The sequence below is a fragment of the Chamaea fasciata genome, unplaced genomic scaffold (genome assembly GCF_029207755.1).
Source record: "Chamaea fasciata isolate MVZ Bird 193981 ecotype frontalis unplaced genomic scaffold, bChaFas1.0.hap1 SCAF_3, whole genome shotgun sequence".
NCBI lineage: Eukaryota > Metazoa > Chordata > Aves > Passeriformes > Sylviidae > Chamaea > Chamaea fasciata.
The window spans coordinates 57,588,015-57,611,515 of record NW_027094088.1 but is presented as its reverse complement, the minus strand read 5'-3'; the positions used below and the strand labels follow the sequence as shown (position 1 = coordinate 57,611,515).

General features: G+C 42.6%; 1 protein-coding gene and 1 long non-coding RNA gene across 3 annotated transcripts in view; both read left to right on the top strand.

The window, feature by feature from the left end:
* Positions 1-1,919: 1,919 nt before the first annotated feature.
* On the top strand, positions 1,920-11,821 carry LOC136287731 (uncharacterized). Its single transcript, XR_010720284.1, has 3 exons — positions 1,920-2,160; positions 2,921-3,057; positions 9,311-11,821. It is a non-coding gene; the product is annotated as an uncharacterized lncRNA (long non-coding RNA).
* Positions 11,822-17,559: 5,738 nt separating this feature from the next.
* MYB (MYB proto-oncogene, transcription factor) overlaps positions 17,560-23,501 on the top strand; it is a 28,267-nt gene continuing 22,325 nt past the window's right edge. Inside the window, exons 1-3 of one of the 2 annotated variants that reach the window (XM_066179134.1) lie at positions 17,560-17,724; positions 21,333-21,450; positions 23,074-23,145. In XM_066179134.1, coding sequence (XP_066035231.1) covers positions 17,702-17,724; positions 21,333-21,450; positions 23,074-23,145 — 213 coding nt within the window. In that variant the 5' untranslated portion in view covers positions 17,560-17,701. The remainder of the gene's footprint in view (positions 17,725-21,332; positions 21,451-23,073; positions 23,146-23,501) is intronic. The other variant, XM_066179133.1, reaches the window with a different exon arrangement.

Here is a 23,501-nt window from a genome sequence, read left to right as displayed (position 1 = left end):
CATGAACCAGGCCCCGAACTGCTCAGTTATGTCCTCACTGAGGTGTTTCACACATGGGCAGAGAGATGCAGGAGCTTAGGCCAGGACCTTTGGTGTTTTCAGGACTGTGCCTTTTAAAGCATTATTCTGCAGCCTAAGCAACATTTTAGGGACCTGTATACTACCTCGAGTCATTTGCCTGAAGCCACGACAGTCATTTGTGGCAGAACAGGAAAACACACCTTCATCCCCAGAGGCTCTGGCTAACACCATAACCGCACCAACGTCCTTCCTCTTTTCTCCTTCCTCCTAGCTGGTCACAATTAGCTCAAAATCACATCAGAGGAACAGACTTTGATCACAGAGAAATGGGGCTGTGAGAGGCATTGCGATTAGACAGCTCTCCCTGAAATGGAGGCACTTTGATCGCAAAAAGTCCATGTGGCACATAATCAGCTGGACTGAGCCCACAATGGTCTGTCAGAGATTAAATGGCTTCAGCCATATAAAATTAGAGAGTTGTGGGGATGCAAGAGGAAAAAGGTGGTGGTGAGGTGAAGAGAAATGCTGCCATCCTATTTTACTCAATGGCAAAATTTCCACTGACTGCAAGACAAAGGAGTGGTAAGCCATGCAAGTGACTGCAGAAAGTGGCCACCAGTGTGCAACTTAGTGTCACTCCCTGAACAGCTTTGAGATATCAACACTTCGTTTCATCACAAACCAGCAGGAGAAGTTAAATATTTGATTTTTTTTTCAAACTGAAATACTCTGTTGTATTCTGAAATATACTTTGTTTTCAGTATGTGGCAAGATTTAATTTAGGCCTTGAGGTTCTAGCTAATGCTATGATAGATAAAGCTGCAATAGTTAGTATAGAACGCTCTGCCGGTTTACAGAATGCTCAAGGCTGGAAGAGACATTCAAGATCATCTAGTTCAACCATCAACCCAGCACCACCATAATCATCCCTAAACCATACCCCCAAGTGCCACATCCAGATACCTCTTGAACACCTGCAGAGATAGTGACTCCACCACCTCCCTGGGCAATCTATTCCAGTGCCTGACCACTCTTTTGGTGAAAAAATATTTTTCTAATATTTAATCTGAACATCAGTTTAATTTATCAATATACAGAATGTGAAAACTGAAATGATCGACCATTTTTGCAATTTCTTGCCAAAGTATTACAAAAATCAGTAATTAACATTATTTTTTCCTTGTTTAATTGAACAAGCACTTCAAGATTCCCACCCTACTTTCCATTCATTACTTTTTATAGGCTGTTCTTGTATGAACAGGAATTTTAATCTCAAAACATAAAGCTTCAGTTTTCAAAACTCAGGCAAGTTACCATGCTCAAAATCTTGCTCCTTCTAATGAAGGAGACTTGCCAATTAATTTTAATGAAATTGTGATGGTACATACTACCTTTCACAAGTTTTGGATCAGGCCTTTGTTGAAAATTGTTTAATTATATCTCTCATCACAGTAAAATTCTAAAGATATGGGAATTGATCAAGAGTAATGAATGAACTTTTTTTCTCAAGGCTTGTTCTGACTTGTTGCTTAATTTTCTCTAGTCAAATATTTAATTTATAATACTTTATCGAGCACAAAAAACAGTGAAAACCAATAATGATTAAAAATAAAATTAATGGAATATTTATGTCTATTTGTAATAATCTCTTCAACAATTCACATTTTCTAAATTACGGTGGCATTCTTTATGTTTTCATTGCACATACAGAAGCAGCAATGTACATGTAAATTGCAGCAAATATTCTGAGGTACATATTTTCTTGTGTATGCTTGCAAAATTATTACAAATGTATTCATCTCCCATTCTGTCCTTTATATTAATAAATCACAAAAAAAAAAAAAAAAAAAAAAAAAAAAAAAAGACGTATCTTAATAAAAAGATTGGAATAAGATGTGGCCCTGTTTTTTTCCAACTCTCTAGGTTTATCAGGATCCCAGAGTCTCTGCTCCTACAGGAGGGGAATTGTGTCTCATCTCTAGTCCCAGGTGCTTGGGTGAATGCACAGGGAAGAAGACTTGTGTTGGTTTTATGGCTCTGCGATCAGGGTGGGAATGGGCATGGACAAGAATATCTGATTTCAAATGCACTCCATGAAAACTGAGAAAAGAATGATGCTGATGATCAGCTTAGCGCTAGGTAAGAAGAAACTGCATTTTCAAATTTGGGGCAAAGTGTCAAAATATTGCAATATGCTTTAAAAAAAAATCCAAAAGGTTTCTGGAAAAACATAAAAGCAACTGTATCAAAAGACTATACATTGAAATGGTTCTGCTACATGTTGTCAACTTAGAAGCATAAAGTGTTGTTTTTCTCTCTAATGTTTAACAGAATACAGATATCATAGTAACACTAATGTAAAAGTTTTAAAAACTTAAAATACAAATCAAATAAACATTAAATAGCACAAGAAAAATAAAATAATATATGGAAGCTGATAGTGGTCATAAGATTCAAACTACTTAAAATTAAATAAAATCTTGTGGAATATTTGTGTTTTAACAGTGTCTTCTGATAATTTTTCAATATTTTAAAAGAATCTGATGATCTTAGGAAAATTATACATTTGGGTCATGCTTGTCCTTTCATTTTTTGTCATTTTGGTTTTTTGAACAATAAAATGTGCAACAGTGGTATTAGTATCTAGTTCTGTTTGCATGATGGTGACAGGATATGATAGGATATGGTGTCAAAGGTCTTTTTCCCCATGAATCATCTTTATTTTGAAATAATACAGAACAAATTCTCCTCACACCTACACTTCCCTACTGAAATGCAACACCCTGCAAGAGGTAAGAAAATTTTACTGGGAAGTGTGGGGGCAAGTACTCAGAGGAAGACCAAACCATAACAAACAGCTCAAGCTGGCCCCTGCTCTGCTAAATATTTCCTTGCACAGGGCTGCCAGCATGCCTCCAGAACCCTACTGCCAGAGATGCTGTGCAAGCTGATATGATTTCAACCATATGCCGTAACCTGCAGGGTCTTAATTCCTGATGCCTCACTGGTTTGAAAAGCAGAAGAAAAGGACACCAGGTAGGAAGTTACTTATAGTCATTCTGCTACATTGTAGGAGATTAAAAGTGGGGATTTCCCATCAAGGTTAAGAAGAAAGCACACCTGTAAAGACTGAACATCAGCAATAATTTGGCATGATTTCCTTCCTGCTCCAAAACCTGCTGGAACGTTTTTCACTTTTTTCAAACTCTCTTTTGTGTTACAGATGAAAAACAATGTAGAATTTTAAAGCTGCAAAGCTGTACTTTCCCACCTGTTCACGTCTTAACACGACTGGACTATTTTTGGTAGAAAAGCTGAAGAAAAATCTGCTTTTATACTTTTCTGCCTCTTTGTCTTCCAGTCTTGCTCTATGATTTATTTTGTTTCACTCTCCCTTTCTCTCTCATTGTGTCATTGTGTTGAGACTCTTTAAACCACACCCTCTGTACTTCACCACCGGGACAGCCTGGACTTTTCTTGTGCTTGGATCCCTCACTTGGATGTCACTCTGCTGATAGAGGCCCAGAGTGCAGAAGGGAGATAAACCCCATTTCTCCAATGTGAAATAACGGTTGAAAAAGAGTTGACCAAAATACCTTCTGAAAGGGCCTGATCTAATATTCCCTGCAATCAATGGAAGGCCCTTAACTGACTTCAGCAGGTCTCAGATAAGGACCCACATTACTATTGCCATTATCATTTGTAACGGAGGCTCTGAGAACTGATGTTTTGTAAGAGTAGGAAACAACTATTGTATGGCATGTTTGTCTCTGCTGTTTAAAAGGAACATTATTTTCATGCAAATTTTTATTTGCTTTCTTTTCTGAATCAGATGTGCCCTTGTTAGAGGGCCTCCCCATGTTTTGAAATCTCTCAAGCCTCAACAGAGAGATAAGAATATTAAAAATCAACAAGGAAGTTTTTCTCACAAATAGTTTAGGCATTTATGGTGGTTAAGCTTAAAGGAAAAAAAATTAGTTTGGAATGATCTAGATGAAGGAAGTCCCACCATATTTAGTTAGGTCTCACATGGATGGGTGGCAGGTGGTACCATTACCCTTCATGTTGCATTGTGTTGCAGAATGAAACAGACCTTGGTACCTGACAGAAGAACACAGGCTGAACTTTCTCAGGCCAGAGATGTGGAAGACTTTTAAAAAAGGCAGAAATACTACTTTCCTTTTAGAAAATTGCCTAAATACTGTGCAATAAAAATCTGTAGATATCAGAAAAAAATTTATGTATCTGTTGACTTCCACTATGTGGAAAAAAAAAGAAAGTGAAGCCAAAAAAACTGTTTTAAAAGAGTTTTTAGAGTCTTAAAAGATATCTCTCCGAATTCTTTTGCTTCAGCAATTTTCCATTTGATTTATATCACAATAATTTCAGTGACTGTCATGAACTTTAATGCATTAAACTTTTGCAATGTCCTCTAAAGAATGGAAATGTTATTAACCCTTGCAAGAGTCCTTAAGCTGGACCTGAAGATAGATTATATGTTTTAGATCGTGTAGCACATCAATTGCAGCATGCAATCCTTTTCTCTTAAGCTCTGTCACGTGACCTCAGCAGCTCCAAGTTTACACTTGAGCACCTGAGGAAGTTGTGCCTGTGTGAATTTCTGCTGGCCACTGCTCTTGCAGTCATTACACCTGGGACTGACCTTCACATGTTGCGTTGTGTTCTGGGCTTTGTCCTTTTCTCATTTAGATGAATAGAAAAATTCTTTTGACTCTGCTACGAACAGGAGCAGGAATATGACACACAAAAAGCCTGTTCAAGAACCAGATTAAGGGTTGCATCTGAGTAAGTCTGAATTCTGCCTAAATTGATGTATATACTTATATTTGTAGACATCTTTTTCTATCAATATCTAACAACCTGTTCCTTAAACTACTTTATACTTTTACTTCCTCTCACTGATTTCTTATGCTCACTTTCCATCTTTGCCAGTCTAATAGAGCTTGACAAAAACTGTTGTTTTTATGCCCAAACCTCAATACAGGAATGAAGCAGCTAATCAATAAACACTGAGGTCAGCCATGTATTATCTCTAATAATTATCTAGTAACTTCTCCAAGAGCTTCAGATTGTAGAGTTTACTAACTCAGTACATCAAGAAGTGTATGTAGCTAGGAAATTTAAAGGCAAGTTAATAGTACTATTTGTGTATCACCAGTGAGTTTTGTCTCTATGAAAAATGATATAGTTTAAAAATAACATTTTCAGTTAAACTGATGAAGTACAAATAATTAATATATGTCATTTATATAAATTTTATCCCAAATGGATAGTTAGAGCTAAATTAATATGAGTCAGATGGAACAAAAAGAATATGCTTCATGCCGTATTTCACTCTGCTTTCACTTGTTTTCCAGTGTAATTTCAAGATAAACAACCTTAGCTTTGGGAAAGATGAAAATCTAAGTCTGGCATTAGTACTCTGAAGCACTAAAATGCTGATGAAGCTACAGAATAGCCAAAATAGAAGGAGTTCTCACAGGCAGCTACCAAGTTTTTATACTGACAGTTAGATGTGGGGGAGAGATCCATCAATTTGCAAAAGTGTAGAAAGACAATATTGGTTTGCCAATCATAGCTTTCCTAATCAAGGAGGGAGGGGGGAAAAAAGAAAATAAAATATGAAAGCCTTGAAAGTACCAAGAAACTTAGCTATAGCTTAATGTCGAAATAAACTTTATGAGATAGTAACACAGCCAAAGGGATAGTGCAAAGTGCTTGCTAAGATATAACTGTGAAAGTAATTAAATTTTAGACTAACTTAGTAATTGTTATTTCTAAAAAGGATTGGTGGATGGCTTTCTAGTCACATGCCACTGGCACTCAAGGAACATCACTGAGATGATCCTAAGAAATACGAAGTTGGCCATTTAACAAACTATTTGAGACAGACGCTACAAAAGCATTTGCAGTTACTAAAAGAATACAGAAAAGTGTAGCAAGCAGATGTGATCAAAAAAATAGGCAGTACTTAAAGAATGATGCTGATCACAGATGTGCTAGAAATGCAAAATGTAAGAAATGACAGAGGAAGGATCATTTTTCAGTTGTGTGCTGAACAAAAAGCACCCAGGAGGATCATGCAGAGCCATTCTTCTCAGGCTGTTACTTATGTCACTAAGTGTGATGAACCCTGGAAAGCAGGTTTCCTACTTCGTGGCAGGCACAAGGAGTTTTAAAACAGACTTGGTATTTATACTGTCAGAGCTAGTATACAATCATCTTCATCATCAATCCAAGTTAAAATAAGCCAGTGTTGCCCTCAGTAGCTCAGCAGGAAAACTGGAAGGGAAAGGGCAGCTTCCAGAGGAGACAACACATTAGGGCTGTTGGTTGAGATGCCTTGCACAGGACAGACGGAGGTTTGCAGTCTGTTAACCTGTAGTGTCATACCAATGCAGCTGTTACAGAAGTAAAGGGTACATCTGCAGAATGTGGATCTTTTGAAAGTGTCAAGAATGAAGAAAAACTGAAGAGTGATGCAGCAGTGGTGCAGTGATCATATCTCATTTCTCAACATGGAGAAGATCACTGCAAGTGGACAGCATTTTCCTCATGCAAAGGGAAGCAGCTGGTGGGTTTTGTGCTGTTTTGTGGTATGAGACCAGTGGAAGACATTTATTCTACAAATGCATCTTTTGTGAGTTTCACTGCTGACTACAGTAACCCTGAGGTCATTCTGTGCAGTCAGGTCATCTGTACCAGAAGGGAAAGGAATACAGAATGACAGGGCCTTTCCAACACCCATTAAAAATAATTGTGTAATTTACCAAATTCCCTGTAAATGTTTCTTGTAACACAAAGAATGGTACTGGTCTTTTCCACGTAAAAGTAAAATGGTCCTCTTTCTTTCTCTTTCTCTTTCTCTTTCTCTTTCTCTTTCTCTTTCTCTTTCTCTTTCTCTTTCTCTTTCTCTTTCTCTTTCTCTTTCTCTTTCTCTTTCTCTTTCTCTTTCTCTTTCGTTTTCCTTTTCTCTTTCTTTCTTTCTTTCTTTCTTTCTTTCTTTCTTTCTTTCTTTCTTTCTTTCTTTCTTTCTTTCTTTCTTTCTTTCTTTCTTCCTTCCTTCCTTCCTTCCTTCCTTCCTTCCTTCCTTCCTTCCTTCCTTCCTTCCTTCCTTCCTTCCTTCCTTCCTTCCTTCCTTCCTTCTTCTCTTAAATGAAATCATGTGCAGCTTTTATGACTCACTCTTTCCACAAATTTCTGTTAATACAGTATTAGGGTAAATTACTCCAAAACTTTGCTTGTGGAAAGATTTGATAACAATGGATATCCCAACCTGTCACCCAGCTAGAGGGAAAAAAAAAATCTTAATATATTTATGCTGTGGAAGAAAGCAGAGACACCAGAGGGTCAGGGAACTCTACAGGCCATTGATCTTTGAGAAAGTCAAAACCAACAGAACTACATTTGCCTGGCCAGTACCTTAAAGATTAGAGTAAACAGACATGCCTGCCTTTTCAAACAGTAGTGAATTGCTAACTACAAGCAAAAAAAAAAAAAAAAAGGTACATTTTTTCTAGATATAGGGTAATCCCTAAAACCTGGAGAGGAAGCTGAAAATAGAAGACAGGATGGCCCTGAGGCCTTCAGAAACTGCTGAAAAACTCACTATTTCTAGAGTGGCTTGCAGCATGTAAAAAAAGCATGAGAATCTCTGAATTCTGACACTTTAGTAAGACAGTGGAAAAAAAAAGGTGATTTTCTGATAATACTAGCTTTGTCTGACACAGACTAGAAGGGTGGATATCAATCTTTGTGTGCTAGAGGGAGAGAAATAGCCAGTTGGGCTAGAATATTAGCCAAAACACTTATGAACTGTGTGATTGTCAAGTACAACTAAAATGTCACTAGGAAGGTTAAGAGTATGTCTTCTTACTGGGGAATTCCAGAGGAACTATTACTGGAAAAAAAAAAATTTAAAAAAAAAAAAAAAGGCCAGGGTTTATAGGGCAAAGTTTCAAAGCTTTTTTTGGCAAGATATAATTTCTACTGCATTATCACCAGCCCTCAATATCCTGAAGCAAAGGCAGAGACTGGAAGAAATGTGCAGACAAGATGATCCTTCCCTGGCACAGTTGCTTACAGATCAGCTTCTGTTATGTCAGCTAAACAAAACAGACTTCACAGAGAAGCACTTGCCATCTCAGTGACTGATGCTAGAAGAAGCTCTACATATCTACCTACTATTTACAGAAGATAGAGGCTGTACAGGCCATGTTGACAATGTCCAGCTGTTTCTGAAACATTTAGATGAGAATTTAGGTAAGGAGCAAAACCAAATTGTTTCAGCAAAATCACGTGAGTACTTTTCTACAAAAAATGCTGGTCTGTTATTATCAGGAGTACCTGAAACTGTATATTTAACAGAAACAGCAACACTGACTGTATTTCTTGCGAAGAGTCTGAGGTTAAAAAAAAAATCACATGATTTGACACCAAAGCAACCTCTGATACTGTAAAAATAGGTTTAATACATATTTGCTTCAGTCAAATGTATTTAATTTGAATGGTATGAACTGGTATGGGATTTATGTCTCTGTTTAATGCAGTCTGAAGAAGCAGCTCCTGTGATAAGCTCATGACATTCATTTGGCTAAGTCTGAAAACCAAAGATGGACCATTTAGGCATGGTCATTGAATACTTAATCATTTATACTGGAAACATTAAAAATCTTTCTCAGTTCTGTCCAAACTCCTCTGTACTTAGATTTCTTCTAACACAGAGTAAATGCCTTCAACTTCATTCTCCACCTCTAGAAGGCACTGGCTCCTGGGAAGAGAGAATTTGTGCCTATGTGTTAGCTTACCACACTGAGATTTAGGGCATCTGAAGTTAATTTTAATGCCCCTTCCAGTGTAATCAGATAGCTACTACGTGTCTATTGAAATGTCATTTGTCACAGCTCCATAGTGGCACTTAGCTGGTGTGTTGCCATTGCTGAGTTCTAGTGCCTCACCCTAAGACCTGAGTCCGGCTCTCCAGTTGTATTTAAGCAGAGAGCAGGGCCATAAGCAGTTATTGGCCTCCTTATCAAATTAAAACTACATCTGACAAGTGACAGATCAGTAAGGACAGATGCTTTATTTATTCATATGAACCCCTCAGCAATTTAGCTGGTTCCCTAATTGTTTTTTTTAAGAAAAGTGAGTTGTCTCCACTTGTCTTATATTTCTACCCACAAAGCACTAGGGGTCTACCTAATTTTTTAATTCTCAGAGATAGTAAAAGTACCTTTACCTACTTTATTTTTCCTTTTCTTTTGCACAGCAATTGCACCCAGTGGAAGACTGCCTCTCTGCTAGTCTAAAGAGTTTAAAGAGTATCATCTCCAAAAGTAGCTGAGGAATCAGAACCCAACTGCAGACCTGGTGGTATAATAGCCAGATGATGGACCAGCTCCCCTTTCAAGGCTCTTTGTGTTTTACAGTGCTGACAACACCAGAGCTTGTTTTCATCAGTGTACTATGCAGATATGACTCAGAAGACATATGGAGAATGTGTGCTACCAAGATTCAATTTTTAAAAGTCACTTTTCTGTTCAAAACCACACTGGAAAAAAAAAAAAAAAAAAAAAAAAAAAAAAAAAAAAAAAAAAAAAAAAAACCAACCCCCCCCCAAAAAACCAAACCCACAACAAAGATGTGCTAAACTGACAAAAACTGTCACTAATAGCTGCCTAAATCAATAGGTGGTCATTTCTTGCACTCTAACTTCAGTAGGGATGGGAAAGGGGAAAGGTTGCATAACTAAGAAAAATGTTCATTTGAGGGAAAGTTTTAGATTAGCAAACCAGAACACTGAATATTATTTAGATTACAAAATTTTTTCAAAAAGTGGTTTATGGCAGATGAACATGAACCAATTATATTGGTTACTATTCAAAAAAGTAAAAAAAAAAAAAAAAAAAAAAAAAAGATTTCAGTTTGCTGTTGAAACTAATTTATCACAATATGACTTCAAAATAAGAAGTGTCCATAAACAGGAGAATAGGCACTTGTGAAGTCCCGTTTGGAGCTATATGCATGGCATGGCCATTTGCTGGGGGATCTGTAATCCATACTAGAAAGCAACAGTAGATGGCCTACTTTTCACAAAAAGTGAGAGCTAGAGAAAACCACATTGTGCCATAGGGAGGGGAAGCACAGGCATAGCCTTCATTATTAATTGGCATACACAGAAAGAGCAAGCAGAAACAAGACAAGTAAAAGAAAGAAGGGAATTCTCCCTGGAAACATATGGGAAGCACAAAACAGAAGTAATAAAACATTAAAGAATAGGGATAGAAACACCATCATCCAAAAAGTGCAGTCATTAGTGATGAACGTAATGAAAGCACTGGAAGAGTGAATGCAAAAGTCAATGGCTTCTTTTACACGTGTGAGAGAGTGCACAGAAAAAGAACAGGTCATCTAAATAAGAAATGTATGAAAGAGTCTTCCAAGTATCATTTTCTATATAACTCACCAGGTTTCACTAAAGGGAGAAGTAAAGGAAAGCACAGAAAATTCCACTTTGACACCTGTCTTTCAAAGCTGATTTCATTTTCACAATTTATCTCTGTAGTTACTGCACAGCAGAGGACCCAAAGCCAAGCACTGCCAGCAAGTCACTCTGGCCACAGACATGGTGTTCTAATCACTTTCTTTATGGGTCCACTAAACCATCCCCATCTTATAATTGGCTACCGAGGATAATTTTCCAGCTAATTTTGCCATGTAAACCCTATGAAGGCTCAAATCCCTAAAGAAAACTAAGCACCCAGCTCTGCTGAGATGCCCTCTCTTCAAGAAGATGAGCACAAGCTTTTTCAATACTTTTGACTATTCTTTCCCTATTTGGTTGAGCTCTTAAACCACAAGTTCCTTGATATTGTCAATTGATGTTTACAAGATACCTTGGGAAATATTTTTGCAGGTCACAGAAGTTATTTTCAGCACTGAAAAAACAGTGCAAGTAAACATGCAGTTTGAAGAATTATTGTTAAAAAATATTTGGTGAACACATTTTCAAACTGCACACCCAAACTTGGACACAAATACTTAGTAATAACATAGTGATTGCTTCAGAGTTATCTAAGTGATAGCAATCACCTCTCCAACCACTTGGTCTTGCTTAGTGTGATATAGGAGTAACTTAATGGAATAAAATGGCAGCACAAGGCATTGCCTTCCTTATGGGCACAAGGGAGAGAGGAAGGAGCACTGCTGTATTTGTATACACAACTTTACTGCAAACATAATTTGACTACCTCTTCAACAGCAGTGAGTAACAAGGGCTGCAAGATACAGAAATGGAGGTGATTAATTCTGTCTTGGCCTGAAAAAATTGCTTTTCTTGCCAATATTTTGGCACCTCCTACTGACTAATACAGAAAGGAGTGACATAGGGCCTGAGGATGCAAAACAGATATGGTGAAAACGAAAAGCTTTAGTAGCTAGCCTACAGTAGTCTGCCCCAGCCATAGAGTAAGTGTGCAGGAGAGTGGAAAAAGAAGAGATTGACTCCACAGTATTCAGACAGTTAAATGATGGGAGAAGGTCTGAAAGGGGCAAGGTTATAATCATATGAAATACATAATATTTTTGTACATGGGAAATAGGGCTTTGTGTGAGAAATGTAAGTGTCCATCACTAATCTAAAAAATGAAATTAATCATGGGTTAACATCTAAAAGAAAACATGCAAGAAATGACTGCAACCAGTGAGTTAGAACCACAGAAGTAGACAAATCTCCTTTACATATCTTCCAGTAATAGAAGAAATAAAAGAATTTTAGAGACAATGGACTTGACAAGAGTCTGTCTGTGTTTTTATTTAAGCTGGGGTTAATCATCTTGTATTTCCTTCCAATTTATCAAGTCAATAGAACAAGAGGGAAGAAAGACTGCTTTAATGGGGAACTAGGCCTTTCCAGCTGCATGACAGTGAAAAAAGGCTAAATGTAAGCAGTTGGTGTCTGTAGGACCTTGCTATGTTGTACATTGCACAAATAAATGGCTAAATCCATGCGCACATGTTTACTGTCAACTACACTGCTACAGTTTATAGATTAAGCTCTGCTTTCAGGTACAGCCAGGTATATCTATAGAACCTTAAGAAACTTTGCCAGAGTTGCTTTGCATTTACAAGAGCAAAAATGGGAGAGAAGGAACAGATGGAATTCTCTGCCAAACTGGTGCAAAGCTGCACCTCCCTCAGAGGACACTTTTAAAAGCAAGCATGGAACAAAAGCCTCTCTGCTTGCCAGCCAGGCATACATTATAGTAACCACACCCTTGTAGGTAAACATGTACATAGAGCAAATCACTTCTTTTGTGAATAGGGTTTACTTCATCATTTTGAAATGCATATTGCTGTTCCTTGACATATTAGTATGCTTAAAGGAATCATTTAAGGAAATAAGTTTATTTGCCTATGTTTACACTTATTTGTCCTCTCCTCTGTTATTAATTAAATTTGTCTAATATTTTTATCACATCATATTTATATAAAAAAATAAATAAACATCATTATGGCCTTTCAAGTGGTAGTTGCTAGCAGTAAAATAAAGTCAAGAAATCACATAGTCTCATGTGTGATGAAAGTAGTTGGAAAAGCTGTTTTTCTCCAGGTACTCTGGTAACATACAAAGTCAATACCCCATCATATCGTAAATTTTCTATCATTTTGCATGTCAGTGCTCTGCTGCAGGTTAAAAAGATGAAACTGCAATATGTGCAGTGAATGCTTCTTATTGCTAGTACTGCATTTAAAAATAAATTAGATTGTTCTGTGTGAGGATGTAGGGCATTACACAGAAAGGCTAGTTTTCAGAGGAGGCCCTGCACTTGGAACACCACTGAGCCCCCCATGCTTGGGAAGCCAACTGGACACGGGGCTCTGCTGTGTCCAAAGATCTGGGGCCACTTGCCCCAAGCCTCCTTTTGCACCCACTGTACCGTGCTGTTTCAGAACAAATGAAAAAACAGCTTTTGTACAACATATGTTCAGTTCCTATAGTAAGCTATTTTTGCAGTTGGAAGGCCTCAGGCATTACTATCCTTCCAAGCCATACACAAACAAAGAGGGTTTACCACAAAAAAAGAGCCTCTGCTGAAGAGTGCAAGGTTTACCTTTGCTCCCTCACTCAAGATCCTAATTTCATCAAGTTCTATAAAATTTCAATTGATTCAGTTTCACCTTATCATTGAATTCTTATTGCTACTTGACCTAAGGTCAACTATACTTTCAAAATGAATAAAGAAAAAGATATCATGCAATCAACTGGCAAGTCTGAACCGCTGCTATCTTATTTCTGTTGTACACCAGAACACACTGGATTTTCAGCGTAGGTGCTCTGCTGTAATCAGGGTAACAGTGGTCTGGAGGGCTCTAAACTTGCATGTGCAGAAACCAGAGGTACAGACTTAAACATCTAGGCTACACCATCTACACTGCTGGAGTAGGAGCCAGAAGAGCACTTCTTCTTTAAGCACAGGGATGCATATCCTATTAGAGATCTTGTTGCCAGCTGCTAAAAGTTTCCAGTCAGCTTCCTACCCTGTCTCTGGCTTTCCAGCCTGGCTGCAAGAAAACGTGAGTATGATGGTGTGGAGGTAGCTGCATCTCCTGCTGGCCCACATCTGTTGCCATCTGTTTAGGCCTTACCCAGGACCAGGCTATGTCCATTTTCAGCAGGGGAGGTGGTTGCCACTCACACCTAAGTGTTTGCCATTCTTGGATTTCCGGCATGCATGCAAATCTGGGTGGTAACATATCCATCTACCTCTGAGGCAGATGTCCCTCAGGAAGACACCAGCCTGGCTCTCACACACTGAACAGGTTATTGGAACAAAAATGTTAATGCACACTGTTGGACATAATTTGTATCCACAGGTAGGGGAATGTGGTGAAATATCTGGCTCTAGATTACTTGATACATAACAAAAGAGGCATTAAGCCCTGGCCTCCTGCCTCCTTCCCCCAAACTTTTAATCAATCTTCTTATCTCCTTTTATGAGGAACTTGTGAGGAAGTCTACATCAGAGAAAAACATACATTTTTATTTTGATTCAGATGTGTTAACAATATTTATTAAAAACATTTCTTGCCAAAATACCAAAATTCACCTGATGTTCAATTATAAAAATACCACAGCTGCATTTGAAACTGTACCGTAACTACAGTCTAAAAGTGAAACTAAAAAAGTGAAAGTTGCTTGTTGTTTTATGATACACAGGCTGAAAGAAATGCAGAAAGTAAACAAAAAAGCGCACATAAACATACATTTATAAAAATGCTTCTTGAATTCTAAGATATATTTGCACCAGAGGAAGGGGAGGCAATTTATAAGACTTTTGATATAAGAAAAACACATGTGATCATACAAGTTGTTAGACACTCACTACACAGTATTCCTTGCAGATTCTGTGACAAATGCAGAAAAAATAGGAACACATAGGTAGAAACTGATGCTGAGATTTTTCCAAAGTCCGAAGAAAATGTATACAACTATCTCCCGTACATTTGGAAAATCCTGGTGGTGTTCAGACTTACTGTTCTTCTCACAGCTGAACTTCCTTCATAATTCCTTTTCTATTTCGTTATGCCTAGTTAACTGACATTGGCAATACTCAGCCCCAGTCATGCCAGCTAAACAGCAGATCACAACAGGAAAACAGTAAGGAAGAAGAAAACATAGCTCAGATTTGATGCTTAACCAGTATTCTTGAAACTTTCTCCACGTGCTTTTAAACTTCATCTGGAGGTTTATGTTTAGGTGCAGGAAATCAAGTAATTCAACTTGTACTTACCATTTATATAATTACTTTTATTAAATTACTTATATAATTTGTGTAAGTAAAAAAAAAAAACCTCCAGAACGTGCAGTTACACTGTTTACAATTATGTTGTCAGTTGATGCAATTACTATAAATAGGCTCAGAAACATCACTAATTAATGAAGTTGGAAGGGTAATGTAAGAAGAAGTCTGCTACTTCACATTTACAGCATATGATACCTAAGTTGAGATGTAGAAGGGGGATTTCTTTTTCTTTTGGGCTTTGGCAAGAATACATTATAAAGAACCCTCACACACCAAAGTCCCCTAGGCTACAGATGCTAGAGAAATAAAGCAAAACGGTAGAGTTGTGGCTTGTTTCTAGCTAAATTTTGAACATTAAGAATGAAGCAACATCAGTGGAGTGCATGCACACACCTTACTGATTTTAGTGGGGTTTATAATATGCAGAGTGATTTTTAGAAGATTGATCTTTAAACCTGGAGCAAAGGTGTCATTTCCCCTCTCTGTTTTGAACACAGTAAGATTAGTTTTATTTGCAGTTTTATGTAATCTTATAAACCAAATGTAGTAGATTCTCTTTTTTTTTTTATCTGGGATGAAGAAATGTTTCTTCAGAATCACTGGAAAAGAAATGTAGTCTTGCAAAAAAACTGTCAGAAGAAAATTGTGCATATTAACAACTCTCTTGAGAACAATAATAGACATTCTTTGCATTTATTCAGCAAATTTACATCCAAATCAGGAAGATGTTGGATTTATCTCAGTTAACACTGAAATATTTGCAAAAATCAATAAGGGAAAAGTGTTTCCTGCAGAAGAAGGAAGAGATAACCTTGCACAATTTTGTTTGTACCTCCCTGGGATACTACAGGCAAAATGACCACACCGCTTCAGTGAAACATGCATTTTCAGTCCCAGAGAAGTAGCATATATCCTTAACAGTAGATCCAGTGAATCCTGTCATATCCTTACAGCTGCACTGATGACAGGCCCATCTGGGCCTTCTGTGTATGTAAGCAACACTCACTGTTGGAGCAGTACTCAGAAAACTCTCTTATTTCTAAATAACTTTCTGTAAAGGGTTCAGGAACATTTTATACACACAAAATCTAAACTCCCGTGGCTTAGCATCAGTTTCGGTTTTGCAACAGTAACATCCCAAACACCTGGCAACACTGTGGACACTAAGACATCTTTCTGTATTTTCTCTGGCCTCCTGACTTCCTTCATTGCCCAAATACATATTTACTGGGAAAAAAACCCAAACAAACCCAAAAAACAAAAACAAACCCAAACTAGAAAACAACTTAAAAATCCAATGGATATGAGAACCCTTGTTCTCTGCTGATGCCAAAAGGCATTTTATACAAAGGTGTAGAACTGAGTTGAATTAGTCTCCAATTTTCCAGATTAGCATTAATATGGCTAATAATTAGCATTACCACTTCCTCGCAAAGAAATGCTTTGCAGACATGGCACTGTACAGAGCCCCTTCACTCTGCACTAACACCAGTCCCCGGTGCAGCAGACCCATTTTACAGGTAGGCAAACAGAGCCCGGCAGGCACGGCACCTCCTACCGGAGGCTTGGGTAGGGCAAAACAGGAACGCCGTGCACCCTCCGGCTAATTTAGCACGAGGTGTGATCCCAAGAAGAGATGCGTCCGCTCGGGGAGACCGCCCCAGCTGCGTGTCCATCCCCGCGCTGCCCGGGCGGGTGGCCCGCGTTCCGCGGGAGGCCCCGGGAGCAGAGCGGCGCGGCGCGGCGGTGCGGGGCTGCCCGCGGGCTGTGCCCAGCGCACGGCCACGGCGCGCCCCGCCTCGCAGCCCGCTACGGCCCTCGGGCAGCGGCCCCGCCCCGGCCCGGCCCGGCCCGTCGGCGGCTCATTGATGAGCCGCGGGCCTTTGAGGAAAGGGCGAGTGCGCCGAAACCGCTGCAAAGCCATGATTTTTCAAGCAGCAGCGCTGCCTGGGAACTTTGCATGTTTCGCCATTTTTCACATCCTGACTCATTTCTGTATCAAAAAACGTGTTCTCTGGAGCTCATCGGACACCCGCCGCCCCTCCCGCCGCCGCGGCGGCAGGCAGCATCCACCGCCGGGCAGCAGCAAGGGGAACTATAGCAGAAATCCCCCGCGGCCAGGCAACCACAGTCAAGACCCGGGCAGCCCCGGGCCCCTGCGAGTTCCTTTTCTATTGCCAGCGGGGGTTGTTTGCCCCCCGAGGGCTGCAGCCGCTGCAGCCCGCACGCCACGCAGGGAGCCGAGCAGGTGCACCCGCCGAGGCCCCCCTCCCCCGTCGGCGGGAGGCACCTGCGTGGGCCGGGGGGTGGTCGCGGGGTCTCGCCCGAGAGTTCTCGCCCCGTGGCGAAGCTCGCCTTCCCCACCCGCCCTGCACGGGGGAGAGGGCCTGCCCCCCGCCCCGACAGCTCCATCAGCGGCAGCCGCGGGGCGCGGGCACGGGGGACTGCGGACGCGCCGTCGAGGGCCGGCGGGGCGGGAGCGGCGGCGGCGCTGGCGCGGGGACTCCCGCCGCTGCCGCGCGGGATGGGCGGGGCCGGAGGGCGCCGTGGGGCGCGCGGCCCCGGTCCGCCCGCCCCGCGCCCCGCCGCCGCTGCCGGGGCCCGCCAGGCGCCTGCGCACTCAAGGGGCGCCAGATTTGGCGGGAGGGGGAGTGTCCAAGGGCCCTTTGTTTGATGGCATCTCTGTTTACAGAGTTTACTCTTTAATCTCAACCTGTTTCCTCCTCCTCCTCCCGCGGCTCCTCGGCACTCCCGTGCGCGGCGGCGGAGCGCCCAGGCGCAGCCCGGCAGCAGGGTGCGGCGGCGGGCGCGGGCTCGGTCTCCCCCGTCCTCCTCCCCCAGCGGCCGGTGCGAGGATGTCCCGGAGACCCCGGCACAGGTAACCCGCTGTCTGCGGGCGGAGAGCGGCCGTCTGCGCCCCGCGCCTGTCACACGGGGCGCGGGACGGGAGAGAGGGAAAGCGGCAACAGGAGACCGGCTCGGACGAGCGGGCAGCCCCCCGTCCTCCGTGCACCTGGTCTACTCCGCCCCCGGTGCCGAGGCGCTCCCCTCCTTCGGAGGCGCCGGAGGAGCCGCAGCCCAGCGGGACGCGCTGCGGAGCCGCCGGTGCCGGGGCGCTCGGGCCCCACGCTGCGCGCCTGCGGGGGGCCGGTGCTCGCCGCCCGCAGCAGCCAGCGCGGAACCCGACGGAGCTGCGTGCCCCGCAGCCGCAAGGCGGGACAATGTCTGGAGGGCTCGGTGGCGGCAGGTAGCGCGTCCCGTCCCATTCATTCATTCATTCCCGGCCGAGTAAGGCGGCAGGTGGGCGGCGGGTGCGGGAACTCGGTTCACTCTCTCGACTTTTTTTTTTTTTTTTTTCCTTTATTCCTGCGACCCTTTCGCCCTTGGAAGCGCGACTCTCGCCTGCGGGGCGTAGCTTTTTGCCGGTACACACTACTCGGCACATGCCGGAGTGCGGCAGCGCGGTCGGGGGGCTGCGGGTCCGGCGGAGCGCTTGGCCGGAGCTGTCACCCATGCCCGCCCGCCGGCCGCGCACCCGGTCCAGGGCGATCCCTGCCACGCCGCGTCAGGGGCCGGGGGCGGCGGTGCCCCGGAGGCGGCGGACTGGACGGGGCGGCAGCGCCGCGTGGCCGCGTCCGTGCTGCCGGGCGGGCGCGCAGAGCGGGGTTGTTGTCTAATTAACCGGGGACGGCGGGTCGGACACGTGGAGGCTTTTTTCTCTTTCTCTTTGCAGCCCGGCATCCTCCCCTCCTCCCCTCCCCTTTGGCTGGCTGTGACAGGGGAGAAGGTCGCAGCCTTGTCTGTCGCTACCCGGGCGCCGTCCCCGTCCGGTGGGACTGGGGCTTGGTGGGCTCTTTCTAAGGAAGAGGAGCTTGCAGTGCGGGAGGAGGCGGCGAGCCGCTGGGCGAGCGCCGGGCTGTACTTTCAGTGTCAGAGCGGGGCTGTCGCTAGGGCTGGTGGTGAATCACCCGGCCCGTCTCTCTCTCTCTCTCGAGAGAGAGAGAGAGAGAGAGAGGGACAGCTACGGTTGCCTCGCGGGCGCCTCCCGCAGGGACACGTCCGCCGCTCGGGGCTGGGAGGCCGGGGCGGCACGGTGCGGTGTTCGCCTGATCCACGGGCACGGCGCCGGCTGGAGCGGGCGCGGGCTCTGCCCGGCGGGGCTGGTGCCCGAATTCCCTCAATCACGGTAATAGCAGCGAGTCATTTCCTCTACACCTCTTTTTTTTTTTTTTTTTTTTTTTTTTTTTTCCCTCTACCTCCCCCCCCCCCCCCCCCCCCTTTTTTTCCCCCCGTTCTTTTCCCCGTGTGTCGTTGCACAAGCCGGCTGCCTCGGCGAGCAGCGCAGCGCTGATGTGCGGCCAGGAGACGCCCGCTGTCCCGGCCGGGCGGAGCGCTGTGCCGTGCCGAGCCGCCCGGGGGAAGGCTTCGGGACTGCGGCTGGAGGTGCAAAATAAAGTTTTAGAGCACCGCTGAGGGCCCTGTTGACTGAAGAAACCACCGAGCGTCCCGGAATCCCCGGGCGCTTTTCTCCTGCTGGAGAACGCGGGTAGTACAGTGAAGTTTGCTCGGTTCTGCGATGCCAGCGAGGCCCCAGTCATTTAAATAACCCTGTTACAGAACTGGCCCCGCACTGAAGTCCTTTAACGTGCTGGCCGCTGATGCTGTGCTGCTGCTGCAGAGCGGCATTTCCCTGCGGTGCCCGGCCCGCACCGCCGCGCAGGAAACGCTGCCGATGGATGCGTACCTGCTGGTTGCCGTCTACGGGAAACTCGTTTTCAAAATGATACTTGGAAACTGTGCCACAAAACTTCCTTTGGCATATGGGCAGCTGCGCAGCTGTCTCTGTGTGTCACTGAGAAAAGTGAATCTGCTTTAAGCGGCGGCTGGGGAAGGAGCCGCGCTTGTGGCAGCTGGAGCGTGGGAGCTTTTGCTCAGGCACGGGAGGCTCCAGCTGCCAGCGAGGGGTGCGTGCGGACTGGGAGCAGCCGTCGGGGCTTACTCCCAGTGGATACAGGGTCTGGGGAATAGGGAGTGAACCGTGGGGCTGCAGGACTGCAGCGCAGTGGGGACGAGTTGAGGGGCAGCGATGGGCTGGGTGGGTGAGTCAGAGGCGCCCGGCAGAGGCTGCAGGAAGACTACGCACATCACAGCAAGCTGTGAAAACTTTTTACATGTAGCATGTAAGCATGTTCTTTCATGGCCCATGACACAGGCCAGAAAACAGTGTGGAAGATGTCGAGTGTGATTAGCCCAGTAGTTTTAAAGAATGTATGTTCAGCAGCTTGTATTTTGGAGGTGTTTGCATCTTGACAGTCACCATGCAACTTAATTTAAAGTAATCTCCTGAAAACAGGTTAACAGCATAAACAGCACCTGATAATTTTATTACAAAATAACTTTATTTTAATGTCTTAGTCATACTTTTTAACACACCATGGCATGCCATACCACCAGATATATCACAGTTTTTAATCTTAATGACACTGACTCCTTTTTAACACTCGTGGCTAGCATCTTCTAGCTGAAGTATCAGAAGTGCTGCTCATACCTTAAAAGTTAGAAGTAAAATATTGTCCACCAGAAAGGCACATCTTGCAAAACACCCTTTTAGATTTAGTTAGCTAGGTAGAGCAAGTACTGTTTGTGAAAAGAGTCATGGAGTCCTTTTTACCCATAGATAGCCTCTGGGGAAATCCCTTAGTCATGAATTAGGTGAGCAGAGTGTTTCAAAAACAGTATGAGGGATTTAGAAATATGTTAGAGGTAATAAAGTTATAGAAATGGAGACTATAGAAGGGTTCAGTCATTCATTTGTTGGTTGCAGGATATTAAACAAACTTGTCCTTATCTGTCCAAACCCATAAATGGAGGGCATATTTTTTATTAGAGCTTATTGAATGTTAATGCTACCACTTGCTGTCTTCACTTAATTGTAAAAACTTGTGCTTTCTCATATAGGATCCATAAATGTTTTCTCAAACAAGGTTATTGTTTAGCTTTTTGTCTAGCTACACAGTCTGTTATATTTTCAAACAGTATAACTGCTGCATTAAACATACAGAAACACTAACTTTTTTTCAGAATGTATGGCATGAGTTAAAGATCTTAAACATGTACTCATGTACTGGACACAGCCTCTAGTTGTCTTTATTGTCCCAAACATTGTGTTTTAATTTGAAACCCTCATTGGTTGAAAGTTTGCCAAATGTGTAATTCACCACTGATCTAACATTAGGAGCAGGTCTAAACATGCACAGTAATACGAAGGTTGCCAGCCCTTTGCTTGTATCTGTGGATACCAAAAACAGCAGAACCAGTTCAGAATACTAGAACAACAGAATGCAGAACAAAATCTTGTTGTGCAAGTTTTAGAACTTTTATCTGTGTAACCTTTGTAAGGATTGTAGTGGGGGGTTTTTTGTGTTTTGTAATTAAGTAGCTCAAGTCCTCATGCTCCACTCTGTCTCACTGTGTTTCCTTTTGCAGTATATATAGTAGTGATGATGATGATGAAGATGTTGAGGTGTATGATCACGATTATGATGGTCTGCTTCCTAAGACTGGAAAACGTCACTTAGGGAAAACCAGGTGGACCCGTGAAGAGGTAAATCCAAGTTTATTCCTCTCCTGCATGTAGAAAGATAAGAGACAGCATGGATCACATTCTTCTCCCAGTTGCTTCATGTTCTTCACATATTGCTAATCTGCAAATTTACTTCAGTGACAGTCCCATATCTGAGGACAACTTTTTTGACCCGCTAGCTACATTTAGTGGTTTTTTTTTAACTTTGAGCATAGTTGTTACCTTTTAAATAAAATGTATAAAGGCAACTTTTTAATTTTCACCAAGCTCTGTGTTACAGTATGTGAGGTGTGAACCTCTGTGTAATCCCTGTTGGAGAAGCGGGTTCCCATTCACTTGTAGTAGTACTTCATTGTTGCTACTTGCCTCTCTCTGTTTGGAAACTGTTGCTATGCAAGAACCGATCTGTGTTCAGTGTCCCACAGCAGCTACACAACTGTGGCAGAAACTGCTGCAGTCCTTCCGTACCGCTGGAATTTTGCACTTTAATTGTGCTGTTATGATTCCGAGGAAATAAAGTAAAAGCTGGCGGAGAGAAATCCAGCATTCAAGATTTATTTTACTTTTCAAGGTCAGAATGTGTTTTAGTCGTGATACCCTTGTGCTGACTTTCTGGGAAAATTGTGGTATCAAACTCCTTTGCCAGGTGGATCTCCTTTGGCCATTTAACTGGTTTGAGTTTGTTGTGGAATATATTCATACAGTTCTTGAGTTATGTTTTGACTTTCTCTTCTCTAGCAATGTGTATTGATGTAAAAACAGTGGCCGGTCACCCCTTGAAAGCCTTTTATTTATTTATTTAAAGCATAGTCTGCCCTTACAAAGGTGGATGTGGTTGTGATGTGGCCAGGGAGGAAAGGATGGCCATGAAGTCCAGTGGCCATGGTCCTGTGGCATGAACTGGGAGCATATTGGGAGGTGCTAACTGGGGTAGGAGAGGGCTACTCTTCTCCTCTTATTTCTTGGAGCATTTCTGGTTTGTTTTACACTGTCTCGATCTTTCCCAGTACAGACCATTGGTTTCTTTTGTCTTTAGGGTCTATATTTCTGGCCTTATCATTAAAAAGATTGGTCCAAATGTTTTGCTATTTACAAGTATGCAAAACTCCCTCACAGAGAGCAGGAGCAAAAAGGAGCTGTTAGTTTTATTGTGCATTTATTGTAGGTGGATAGGCCATGAGGAAATCACTGGAACTCCTATTACTTGCAAGACATAGAAAGCTTAAGGCTGTGATTTTCAGAGGTCCCCAGGCAGCTGAGTGCCTGAGTGTTACTGAATTTTAAGGTTATTCTGATGCTTGGCATCTGAACACCCATTTCCTGCTGTAAATCCAGTCCAAGAATAACAGTTGCAGTGCTTTGATGAGTAAAATGGGAATGTAGATTGTGAGTCGAAGAACTGCACAGAAGTCAGTCTTTCTCCTACAGCGCAGTAAAGAACCTACCAAAATCCAAAGGAGTAAAAAAATCTTCTGCTTTAGGTAATTAAAAGCATGAGAAGTCTACAGACCACCCTCTTTTACACTCAGAAAGCAGAAGCAGATGCATAAGAAGCAACAAGAATGAATTTTAAAAATCGTTTGAATTATAAGATATTGCAATATTAATTATATCTGGGGGGGGGCGGGGAATTTTATGATTCAGGATGAGAAGCTGAAGAAGCTTGTGGAGCAGAATGGCACAGAAGACTGGAAAGTCATTGCCAATTTCCTTCCTGTAAGTGGATATTGGTTTCTGTTTCCAGGCTTAGTAGCAGCTCTTTATTGAGGGGTTTCCTTAATAAAGGGGAAGGGGATTGGTTGCTTTATAGTTACCTTTTCGGGGAGATATCAAACTGCCACAAGTGGAGTCTTTGGAAATTTAATTAGATTACTGTTGAAACCCTTACATTTATTTTTCACTTTACTTCTCAGAAAGGGTTGGAAAAAATCAAACATGCAAAAATGGGGGATGGTGGGGACTTGCACAGTAGGTGGTCAATGTGACAATGAAACAAAATGTCTCAGCACAGTGGAAAAAAAGTGACTGGTGAATTGTAAGTATGATTTTGAAGATAATTGCTTTGTGAAAAC